Source organism: Sycon ciliatum, chromosome 12 (genome assembly GCF_964019385.1).
Source record: "Sycon ciliatum chromosome 12, ocSycCili1.1, whole genome shotgun sequence".
In the NCBI taxonomy this organism is placed as follows: domain Eukaryota; kingdom Metazoa; phylum Porifera; class Calcarea; order Leucosolenida; family Sycettidae; genus Sycon; species Sycon ciliatum.
In genome coordinates, this window is record NC_088654.1 from 8,228,458 (window position 1) to 8,241,006 (window position 12,549).

Consider the following 12,549-nt stretch of genomic DNA (forward strand, 5'->3'; position numbering starts at 1 on the left):
GGTCTGAGTGTACAAAATCTGTTGTAGTTGGTGGCGTGGACAGCATAACTTGTGCCCACATGTTTTTCCCATTGTACGTTGTTTCCTTTGCGAGATGCACTGTGCATATACATTTACAATTACACAGCGCTGAATTGGAGCTTCAGATGGTGATATTTTATTTTTTGTTTCCGTTCGTCTCACCTCGTCGTCGTGTCACTATGGGACCGGTAATTTCAAAATATCATTAGTAATCATTACGCTTGCATGTGTGGCAACCGTAGTGTGAACTTCTACTGGACTTCTGGTCTTCGTAATGCGCGTGTTTAAATGAAGATTTAGCGCCGTTTGTATGCATGCCCCATCAGCACTTTACGTCCCATGCTTACCTGTAGATCTATTGTCTAAAGGACTCATCACCTGCTAGAATCAGAACTCATGCACAGAATCAGAATCGTCAATAGGGCTCTCTGAGTCACAACAGCGCTTCCTGCGCTTCCTGCAGAACCAGAACACGTCCAGATTTCAGGATGTTTTTACATCTGGCAACAGTGACAAGCAGGCAACAGAAGACTAGCACCTCCAGTGTAAAGGCATTTTGCACCTTGTCACAATGACATTCATGCTCGCCACACTTGATAAAAGCTGACACCCATGGCTGGAATCAGTCCAGATTCGGGTTTGGTGTCTGCGAATTGCAAACATAGTGAGAGGAGATAACGCGAAATGTCAGGATGAAGCTGTGAACACCGACATTACGTAATCTCACCTGTATGGTCCAGTAGCCTCTACTACTAGTACTAGTACTAGCGAGTGGAGGCGGGCGGCAAAGACGTTATTATGAGTAATGAAGCTCTAAACTCTTAGCATCCCTTCTCGCAAAGGCGAGTCAATAAATTTGACCGGCTAACCCACACAAGAACTCTGATTTTGTCTCATTCTACATGTACCTTTTTTTTTCCAGTTTAATTCGACCTCTTTCTTTCTTTCTCGAAGGGGAAAGGTTGGGGTCGACTTATAACCGGGAACCACCGGTATCTATAAAAAATGACCCACACTGCATGCACTAGTGCACCATGTGTACGCATTGTTGCCAGTATAATTATTGCTTTTTTCCAGGATTTGGACGTTTCACCCTCCATTGAGGAGTGTTTGTATAATTTGTTAGTATTCTTTTATTTATAGTGGAGAAACCAAAACAAGCATACGCCTAATAACAATGGACCCACTGTGTAGGGTGGTGGAGGAGGGGGGGGGGTGTTAGTAGTAGGTAGAGTTAAATGGGTTAACAGTGCTTGGTTGGGTGAAAACAGAAAGAAACCCTCCAGACACGGGCGGTCGACCAATAACCGGGGTCGACCTGTACTGGGTAAAATACGGCACATGTACATTGTACATGCATTCCAGAAAAAAAGTATCACTTGACACTGTGTTCGCCACATGTCAAGTGAGCTGACATCTGTTTGACATCATGCGCGGCTGTGGGCCGCACACTTGTCAACTGAGTGCTGTCCATGGATGCTCACCTCACTTCATCTGCGCCTTGCGCAGCACAAGCCCTGGCTTGGTTGCTATTGTATGGTCACGGGAGAGTAGTAAAATACAGGGTTTTTTTTAATATGCCTCTTATGCCGGCAAGCACGGAACACGATATCACCAGTTGACACAACAACTAACGAAAATCAAAAACAAAGTTAGACAGCTTCCGTGGAGACAGAAATCAATGCAATAAGTAAAGGAAGCCGCGCAGTCAAAGCATCATACACCAATGGCACAGGTTAGAAAACATCATTATGACATTGTTTTTTTTTGAAGAACTTTACACTTGGCCATGTGCAAACAATGACAACTCTATTCATGATAGTCTCTGTCAGATCAGTCTGTATCCATTACCCGTGTTAGCTGGTCGGTCGCCAACACGCCAGGCTTCGGAAACCGCATTAGTTTGTATTACTCCCTGGTGGCCACCGCCCAGGATTACCCGTCTGTAAGCACCCACGCGAACACCTTTTCGAAATGAATTTTCGAAATGAATTTTTCCGCCGCTGGGACTGGTCGCAGGGTATAACAGCCTCATAAAATTGACATTGTAAAGGTTTTGGCGTGCGTAACAAATAATCAAATGAGGTCACGGCTGAAAACGCACCTGCATGGGAGGCCTACGACAGGCAGATTTGAAATTTAATTTATTTGATATAATTATATTTCCCCAAAGGCTGTTTCCCAGTCGAAGAGTTTCATGTTTTAGCTTGACTGATGATATACCGGTATGTGGGATGATAAAACTGGTAAGAGAGGTAGGAAAAAAGACAAGTAAGGAAGGAAAAAGAAGAAACAAACCAACCTAGTTTGGAATAAGAAATAGGGGGATTTCCCATGCAGCTGCTGCTCTCCCCTGGCTGGATTGATCAGAAGGCTAGCACATCAGGATCTGCACAGGAGTTGAGCATCAGCAGCACAGAAGGTGCAGTAGAGGAAAGTTCCTGATATTATAATTATATGTAAGTAAATTCGATTTCATTGGTCCAGAGCACTTTTGATTTCGCATGGAGTAAGGAAGCGGCAAGCTACGTTTGAAACGTCACATGCTGTAAGAAGGAAGCATTCGGTTTTTTACAAGCGATTGTACTACAGCGACTGACCGTTCACACGGTGCTGTTCTTGTTGTTTTTAGTGTCTCCAGCTCCGCTCAGTTAGGCCGAAAAGCCTCGTGTAGAGACCTGGCCCCGAGAAGATTCTCAGCCCTTGAGTACGCTTGAGTACGGGTAAAACCCATGTAGCAATGACTACTGGTCTGGCCTCGAACCCCACAAACTGTGCACCGGTTTTCGCAGTCTGATTCAGCCGTGTGGTGGTCTCCTTGATAGGATCCGTGCTGATTTCATCATTATTGCTCTTCAACGTCTCCTATTGATTTAACGAAGAACCAGAAAAAGACCAAAAACAGATCACTCTCCATTTCTCATTGATACAAACATTTGGCTGAGTTGCGTAAACAGTTTTCAAAATCTGAAATCTGTTGCCGCGCGTGCACAAGGGTTGTGTATAGGGCTGCATCCTCAAAACAGATAACGACCACGCGCAGCAGTCTCACAGGAACACAGCAGAACCTACGAGTACATTAAACACACATAAAGCTATTTGACTGCGGATGACGAAAGAACGGATTTATAGAGCGCTAAAACGCGCCAAGAAAGAAACGAAATGATTTCAACATACATGTACAAACTGCAAGTACCTTATTTTGTGTAAGGCCATACCGCTCGCGCAGGAACTCAGTTATCTCATCCTCCAACGCAAGGACAGCACGCTTGACGAACACGATTCCACGGTGCTCCGAGTTAAGTGCTATATGTCCAGTGATCCCGAAGGCTATCACGATCTTTCCAGGGGTGGGCTTGTCGAACAGCACGCGTAGAAGTTCACTAAAGAAATCCACGATGTCCTTTTCGTTACACCACGAAGATTTGTTCTCAGCCAACAACTGTTGGAGCTCTGCATTCTGCTCTTCGGTAATCACCTTGACTACATTGAAAAGCTGTCGCGCATCATCTGACTTGCTGATTATCTCCTCGTCTATGGCGCTGGACTGTGGGTAGAGAAGGCCCGCCATGCTCGCCTGACCATTGTTGGTGAGTGTATGGCGGACGATTTGGCGCAGCATGGCGCGCAGCACCCACTCTTCCTCAGCGCCCATCGCTTCCTCCTGCGACAGCGGGTCTACAGAGGTGCCTGCGATTCCCCGCGTCCTCATTTCACGGTCCCATAATGCGGCCAACATCCGCCAGGTGGAACAGGTAATGCGAAAGGAGCAAAAAGGTTCTCGCGAGCAGCCTCAAAGAAAACTTCACCCCTCGCGCTAACAGAGCACACGTATGATCTAGCTGGTGTGCCTTGGTCTAGCCACAACTGTTATAAACCACCCCGTGCAAAAGGCACCACTGTCTACGGACACCACAGCAGCACATAAAGCCAGTATCCACTACTATTAGACAGACCCTACCCGACGGCCACCTGACCTAGCCCTAGGCCTAGCTAGCCTGTCCACATGATGGCCCACATCACCATGAATGACACATGACACAGGCCAGTGGAATTACTACTCCCTTATGTTACATGACGGTCGCCTTGCAGTCGACCAATGACAGATCAAACTGCGCCGGCTGGAAAGCGCGATCTTGCGTGATGAATGAGTCCCGAAACATCAATGGTGTGCCGGAACTACCGCAGGATAAATCATGAACGCTTCAAAGCTGACTTGATTCAGCAGAATTTTTGCAGCATCGAAGGCTGCCCAACAGACATGTGGACGGATAGAGTAATCGCTTCCTGCAGGTGCTTGACACTCATGCCCCTCTTAGATCTTGTAAGCAACTCAAGCGACCATCCGTACCGTGGACACACAGCCAGCTCTTTCACCTTCTGAGTAAGCGCAACCGGCTTCATAGAAAGTGGCTGTGAGACAGATCTGAGGAAATGAAAGTAATGGAAACTCTTGTAAACAGACACATCGTGAACTATTTTGAGGACCACCATCTGCTCACGTCGCACCAGTTTGGATTTCGCAGAGCCCTCCGAACATCGGACGCTTTGAAAGCTCTCCAAACTGCCTGGGCAAGCGCTGTTAGCTGTGGAGGGGCGGCTCGTATCCTTGCTATGGACATCGCGTGAGCGTTTGATCGTGTCTCACATGTCGGCCTCCTCCACAAGGTGCACAGCCTAGGCATCGATGGTCCGCTTCACAGATGGCTGGCCTCGTACCTGGACACCCGTTCCCTACAGTGCCTCGTAGGAGGGCGGACGTCATCTAGGTATACGACCTCCACTGGAGTCCCCCAGGGAAGCGACCAACGCTTTTCCTGGCCTACGTCAACGACGCGCCAGATGTTCTCGCTGACGGCGCCAGCTTGGAGGCCTATGCTGATGACACAACTCTGTACAGCTTAGTCACCTCCCAGCAGACCCCAACAGTCGCCGCGCAGTCACTGCACGTGTCCGTTGACCGACTGGACGAGTGGTGCTGTACATGAAAAGTGATGTTTGAACCGATGAAATCCCAGGCCAAGACAGCCACCCTCAGACGCACCGGCTTAGATCTCCCCCCACTCCTGTTTGGTGGCACACTGGTGCCCGAGACAACCACCATCGCCCTCCTTGGTGTGAAGGTGGACACCAAGTTGACCTTCAGCGATCACCTACGCTCCGTAGCCACCTGTGCAAGCCAACGGCTTGCGGTCCTAAACAAAGCCGCCCACATCCTCACCCCCGCCAGCCGGACGACCGTATATAAGGCGTTCGTGCGACCAGTCATGGAGTATGCGCCTCTTGTATGGATGAGAGCTGCGCAGAGTCACCTCCAAGGTCAGAACAATAAATCAGCGCCGCGCGCTTCATGCTATCGGCCGTGGGGCACACCTACCCAGCCTGGCCATCGGCCGCACTGTTGCCTCGCTTGCCTGCCTGCACAAGCTGCACTACTTGCCTGGTGCTCCGCAGCTGCTCTCTGTGTTGCGACCGCTCCGCATCACCTCTACCAACCCCAGAACTCGCAGCGAGCACGGTGCTGTCAGTGGCCATGACCACCAGCTCCAACACCAGCTGCCTCCATCTGCCCCGCTGGCATTGAAGCGCTGGTTCCCACACTAAAGCATCAGCGATTGAAATTCCCTCAGTGCCGTTCTCCTATCCCAGCCTCCCCACAGCAAGAGAATGCAATCATTCAAAACGAATGTTTACCGTCATCTTCACAGCACAAACTGGCTCTGGGCAGTCGATTCCCTATGAATAGTATGATGCTAAGACAGTTTCTCCCCCACAATCGCTCGTGTTAAGCCTGGGTTTTTTGCATCTTTCTTACCTGTACAGCAATATCTTCTTCTTATTTTTTCATTGTTTTTGGTGCGTGTTTTTGGTCGTGACGCCGAGACCTCAGGTCGGCAGAGTCATCAATGCCCCACCATCACTGCTGCGTCTCGGTGCAGCGCATGACTCATTAGTTGTCACGTTTGTCGTAGTTTCTGTACCATTGTCTTTCCTTATTCTTTTCGAGCTGGTTATGTGAACATAGTAAAAAATAAAAATACTTCCTCCGTATACAAAAACTTCGTGACTTTTTTTGAACGGTGTTTTTTTGAGCAAGAACCTGCTCAACGAACGGCGCCAAAGGCTGTCATCGACAACCCACGTCCATGTCGAGTTTAGTCCGGTTGATCCCGAACAGATTCTCCACCGACACCATGCGTGTGAGGACGTTGCCGACAGAAACTCAAAGAGTCAAATGAAAAAAAACTAACACTTACTTGCTCGAAACTGACACCGTGACGAAGTGTAGCTCGTGGCTGCACTGGTATGGAACACGGAGTCATGCGGCACTCGCTGCCCTGAAACTGGCCAGGCTCGTACTTGCAGTGCGCGGCCCCATAGATCTACGCAGCGTGAGAACATAGATTTGTTTCGCTCGCACGGCAAGATGAAACATTTCAGTCGTCGTGCAACCAGCGCAGACTCAGGATCAGAATGTCGATGGCCTGGCTTTCTTCGGCTCTCCCCAGTCAGACGTCTCCTTTGTCGCCAAGGGGAATTGCAGGGACCTCCTCGAAGCCATTGTAGAATGCTTGGGAGGATTATCCTGGTGAGAAAATGCGAAGCGTGTGGATGTGCTTGTACGACTCGTTTCACGGCATAATGGAGGTCGCGGGTTGGAACGACTGAATCTAGTCGACACCGGTTTGTACACAGCTCTAGAGATGAAGAGGACGTAGCCAAAGTCCAGCGTCGGATCATCACTGCAGGTGACAAGAATCTGACCGAAATGCGAGCGGAAGCAGCGACTGTTGGCGGTGCGGAGTCAGCGTCGTCAGGTGACAATGACATGAGCGACGAAGACTCTGAAAAAACTCAATCTCATTCGTCTGAGTTGCTTTTTTCTTTGTATATAGCTTGTAAACAGGTTAGACAATGCCACAAGTGTTATTTCGAGTCAAACGGAACAATTCCAGAGCCGTGCGCAGCTTTCAAAACAATGTCACGAAGTTTTTGTATACGGAGGAAGTAATTGTACGCCACATTCAAAGCGGCGAGAAAGGAGGCCACTACCTGTAACCGAAAGCTGAAAGAAGCGTACTACAGTATCAAATTTCAGCTTGCAACTTGTAATACAAACCTGGCGAATCATCAACCAGGTGACGGGGAAACAAAGAGAATTGGCAACGCTTCAGAGCTCAGCTGAGGCAATTCGAAGTGCTTTCGCCAAGATCGTGGAAGATCCCAGCCGCCCAGATCATCTTCACATACCCGAAGGGCCAAGAACGGCAGCTATTTGTGTGTAAATTGTTCCTGTATCTATTGCAAAAGTCCGGAGCCGTCTGGAACAACAGAATCCGACGAAGGCAACTGGCAGTGACGGCTTCCCTGAAGCTCGTCATTGGCCTTACTGTTCAGCAAATCCATGAGGGAGAGACATTGTCCTGCTCCGATAAAGGTGGCCAGCATTTCACCTCTGTTTAAAGGTAGCGATCTCAGCACAACAAAGAATCACAGACCCGTGTATCTAATGTCGATAGTATGAAAGCTGTTGGGACGAGTCATCCATGATCAGCTCACTCAGTACTTGTGCCGACCTGATCTATTTCCACCAACTCAGTTCGGCTATCGTTCACATATTTCCACATGTGACGCCCTTGTATTAGGCGTTGAGGGCATATGCCAAGCCCAGACAAAAAAGTACTTCACGGGGATTGCTTTCGTAGATATGTCAAAAGCATTTGATAAAGTGAAGCACCAAACCCTTATTCAGGACCTATTCGAGGTCGTAATTGGTGGAACGGTGCTGCAATGGCTTGCAGACTACCTCTCAGATCGGACACAGTATATCAAAGTCGGTCAGATTCAGAGCTCACCATACACCAGCTTCTCCGGAGTACCGCAGCGGTCAGTTCTCGGGGCCCTGTTACTTGTTCTCTACATCCGTGACATTGCGAAAAAGCTGTCCCCGCACAAAGTTGCGACCCTGCAATTTGCGGACGATATCTCAATTATTAGATCCAGCAGCATGAGCACGGATGCGGTGTCCCAAAATCTCTCAAGTGCTGTCCAGCACCTCGCCGAATGGCCAGGAAGGCAGGAACCGTGGTCTCATCTTGAATGAAACGAAAACACAAATCATGCCAATATCAACAGTACGATCTTAAACATTTGACTTGCAAGTGCAATGTAATGGACTGCCTCTGGCTACTGTTCGCTCTGCGAAATAGTTTGGTCTCCACTTTGATGCAGACATGAGCTGGAACATCATGGTTGACCATGTCCCATGGGGCGTCGCGTCAAAAGTTGGCGTGGTCAGACGATACGCTACATTCCCGCCCTTTCAATGTCGCATAGCCTATTTTCGTTCTTTCATTTTATCACACTTTATGTATGCCGCTTCTGCTTACTTACCATTTCTCACGGCGTATCAAAGTGGACGGCTCAATGAGTTCTTCAAGCGTGCTGTACGAACAGTCTGTCGGGTACCTCCCGGGACACCCACAAGCAATATTCTTACATTCATGAACATCCAAACATTGACCACATACGCCAACATTCACCTTCTGGTTTTTATCTGGCATTGTCTCCATGACTCCTCTAACATCAGCATGTTGTTCGCTAAGTTTTTTAGCCGCAGTAATTCCACTCAAACGCGTTGTTGGCACAGCAATTTACTGATTGTCCCAGCCAGCCCAACTGCATATCTTGACGAAAGTGTTACCTATGCTGGGACCACCTTATGGAACCAGCTCCCCGCTGCGGTCAGGCAAGAAAGAAAACGCAATCGCTTTAAGTCAATGGCTCTTGCCTTTTTGCTTACCAGATAAATAATGGAATGGAAAAAGTAAAATATTGTAGGAAATAGCCTAACATGATAGCAGGGTGTAGTACAAAGCAAAGATCGCTCAGTCAATGAATAACGTTAACGTTAGAATACAACAACGGGGAGGAGGTAAACAGCACATGACTGGTACTGTGGAGTACGGCAAACGTTCAAAGATTCATGTAGTGTTCAGTAGTGGGTGCTACTGCTAGCAAGACAGAACGGGAGGCAGGCTTGTTTGAACTGGTGGTACTGGGTAATACCACGCACGTCGGATGGCAAGGTGTTCCATAAAATGGACCCGCGAGCGGTTGGACGGTCGTGGCCAGCTTTGGAGGCAGATTTGGGCACTCGAAGGCCCAAGCTGCGTTGCGCGCGCGTTGTTCGAGTACTGGGATGCTCCAGAGGGGCTTGCAGTGCATTGCTTGCCCGACCATTCGAGCAACGCCAGATCATAATAAGGGTCTTTTGCTTGTGGAGCTCTTCGATGCCATACAGCTGCAGACGAGCAAGCAGAGATTGGGCGCTTGTGCGAGGTGGCAGGCCGAATACGGCGCGTGCCGCACGGTTTTGCTGGACCTGAAGGCGGGACCGCTGGTCTTGTCGAAGGCACCCAGAGAACGCCACGGACCCGTAGAGCAAATCTGGCATCACAACGGATTTCACGTACTGCTCTCTGGACTTTCTTGTAAGGCAACGGCGGGCTCTCCAGAGTGCTCCCACCTTCTGCGAGGCCTTCTTCACAGCATTGTTAACGTGTTCGTCAAATCGAACGTGCTCGTCTATTGTGATGCCCAGGTACTTCGCATGGGGAACTGCTGGTAGCGGGTTTCCACGGCATTTGACAGTAATGTCTTGGCCGGAAATTCGCAGGACATGGCTTTTGCTAGTGTTCTGGATTAGATTCCGTTCCTGGAGGTGGTTAGCAATCTCGGTTGTAGACGTTGTTAGAACTCGCGATACTTCAAGGCAATCAGGGTGGCTGAACCTGAGAGCAATATCGTCAGCAAACTGCACTGAGAGGGACGGACTGGCAATGGTGGGCACATGCCTGGTGTAGATGTTGAAAAGCACGGGTCCGAGAACGGAACCCTGCGGGACGCCACATGAGCATGTGCCACTGACACCAATGGATCCAGCGATTTGCACTTGTTGGGTGCGTCCTTCGAGGTAGTCTGCAAACCATTGGAGTGCAGTGCCGTGAAGGCCAACTTCGAAAAGATCGCGTACAAGAATGTCATGCTTGACTTTGTCTAAAGCCTTCGACATGTCCAGCAAACACACACCACTGGCTAGTCGCGCGTCCTTTGCATGGAGGATTTTCTCCGTCAGGAGTACCAAAGCGTCTTCAGTGCAGTGGTTTGTGCGGTATGCAAATTGCGTGGTCGGCAGCACGTCGTTTGCCGCGAGGAATCTTGTAAGCTGGCGATATACTACCTTTTCAAGCAGCTTCGCAACAATTGGTAATAATGACACAGGTCTGTAGTTAGTGGCGACTGTTGGGTCACCTGCTTTGTAAAGCGGCTTTACCAGGGCGTGTTTGAACGGCTTCGGTAGGCGACCGGAATGCAAGGAGGCATTGAAGAGTTCGCATTAGTGCGGGGCAACAATATCACTGCAGGCTCGCAGCAGACGGCCAGGAATCTCGTCGCTGCCTGTAGCCTTGTCACGGTCGATTGTGGCGAGTAATCGCTGTACTGCGGGACAGGTCGTTGGCGTGAGAGCTGATACTGAGTTGCGGGTGCAGGGACTATGGGGTATCTGTAGGGTGTCCGGACGACTTGGATCAGTGACAATACTATTGAAGGAGCTGCTCACTGGGTCCTGCCTTGCCTTGGAGCGGCCGGTTACCGCGTTCAAGTTTGACCACATTCTCCTTGGATCATGAGAGTGCTGCTCACATTGTCTGGTGAAAGAGCGTTTCGTTTCTTGCGGATGGCGTTGGATGCCTGAGACCGGGCTGTTTTATACTGGGAGAGTAGGATGTCATTTCCTCTATCTCCTAGCCAGCGCTTGTGTAATCTGCTTTTCTTTGGCGTGAGTTGGTACGTAACCTTGTCGAGCCAAGGTAATGTCGCAGCAGCTCTCTGGCGTCTTGACGAGAGCATGATGGGTGCATGTATGTCTAGAACTGTTTTGAACCCTTCATAGAAAGCCGTCCACATGTCGTCAACATCGAAGACGGGGTCCCAGGATCGTTGCTGCTCGCCACTGCCGACATCATCGCACCAAGCCTCACCCAACTTTTCAACATGTCCCTGAAATCGGGTATCGTTCCTCGCGCCTTCAAGCTAGCAGAGGTTCGCCCCCTCTTCAAATCGGGAGATCCTGCTTCCCCTGGGAATTATAGACCAGTATCTCTACTACCCATTATTTCGAAAATCCTCGAGCGGATTGTACAAAACCAGTTACAAGGTCAGCTTTCCCGTGTTCATGCGCTGCCTGACACGCAGTTTGCGTACCGGCATGGCTACTCAACAGAAGATGCATTGGTTGTCCTGACGGACACGCTCCTGGAGGCCCGCGATCGACGCCAGGTATCGGGAGTGTGCTTTCTCGATCTCTCCAAGGCATTTGACAAAGTCAGTCATGAGCGTCTCATTCAGGACCTGTTTGCTTTAGGAGTGACAGGTAGACCTCTTCGCTGGCTCATCAGCTACCTCAGTGAGCGGACACAGCGAGTTTGTTTCGGGGCCAGCAGCAGCACAATCACCTCTTGCAGCTGCGGTGTGCCCCAGGGATCGGTGCTCGGCCCGTTGCTCTTTAACGTGTACACAAGAGATGTTCCTCAAGTAGCCCAATCCGCAGCCACGATCCAGTTCGCCGATGACGTCGCAGTATATTGTAGCGCCGACACGACTCAGGCTGTTGCCAGTACGCTCTCCACCGCAGTCTCCTCCTTGGCTGCATGGCTGGAAGAGCGAGGACTGATTCTGAATGAGAAGAAGAGTCAAGTTCTCACAGTCTTTCCTGGTAGAGACGCTGGACCCCGGGTCACAGTCCTCTGTCGCAGCCAAGCTCTGCCGACAGTTACCAGCGTGAAGTACCTTGGCGTCATCATTGACGAGGGGCTGAACTTTCAGCAACACCTGAAAGCCATTACAGCAAAGGTGTCCCGCAAAGTAGGTGCCCTCTGGCGGACTCGGAGATGCTTGAGCCTGGCGGCCCGAGTCACCTACTTGAAGTCCGTGGTGATGCCGGATCTGACCTACGCATCAAGTTGTTTCGTGTTCTGTCTAACTGCCCAGCAAGCAACGGATCTCCAGACGCTGGAGAACAAAGCGGTTCGCGCAGTTTTTGGCGCTCGGCCATACGACTCTGCTCAACCTCTGCTCCAACGGGTGGAACTCTACCGAATCTCAGAGCTGCACAAGCAAAAGGCGCTATTGCTCACCTGGCGATGCATCCACGGCATTGCGGGGAACCGGCTCTGTGGACTGATTTCAAGGTCACCAGATCGGCGTACCCGCTTGCAGAAGGACATCGGAGCGCACATACCACCCGCCGCAAGCCGCGCTGGTCAGGCTAGGTTCTCTGTTGCCGCTCCCAAGCTGTGGAACGCACTACCCAGCGACATCCGCACCATCCCCCAACGCAGTGTGTTCAAGATGTCAGTCATCCCACATACGCTCGCTCCATGAAACGTATCACCCATTATTCCAATCACTGTTGCTGTCGCATCCACTCGTATGTCGCATCCACTCGTAGTCCACGTCCACTGA

The 12,549-nt window shown here is 50.1% G+C and overlaps 1 protein-coding gene across 1 annotated transcript; it reads right to left on the reverse strand.

Annotated features, from left to right (window-relative positions):
- Positions 1-1,996: 1,996 nt before the first annotated feature.
- Positions 1,997-3,947, reverse strand: LOC135827818 (uncharacterized). The gene is made up of 2 exons (XM_065340247.1): positions 3,218-3,947; positions 1,997-2,886 (listed from the first exon to the last, which is right to left on the reverse strand). The coding sequence occupies exons 1-2, from the start codon at positions 3,758-3,760 to the stop codon at positions 2,650-2,652; spliced, it is 780 nt and encodes a 259-aa protein (XP_065196319.1). The 5' UTR covers positions 3,761-3,947; the 3' UTR covers positions 1,997-2,649.
- Positions 3,948-12,549: the final 8,602 nt, after the last annotated feature.

Excerpts from the sequence above, each read along its gene's own strand:
- LOC135827818 (XM_065340247.1), bottom strand. The coding sequence starts at position 3,760 with ATGTTGGCCGCATTATGGGACCGTGAAATGAGGACGCGGGGAATCGCA. Across the intron at positions 2,887-3,217 it reads ATGGCCTTACACAAAATAAG|GAGACGTTGAAGAGCAATAA; the intron begins GTACTTGCAGTT and ends TTAAATCAATAG.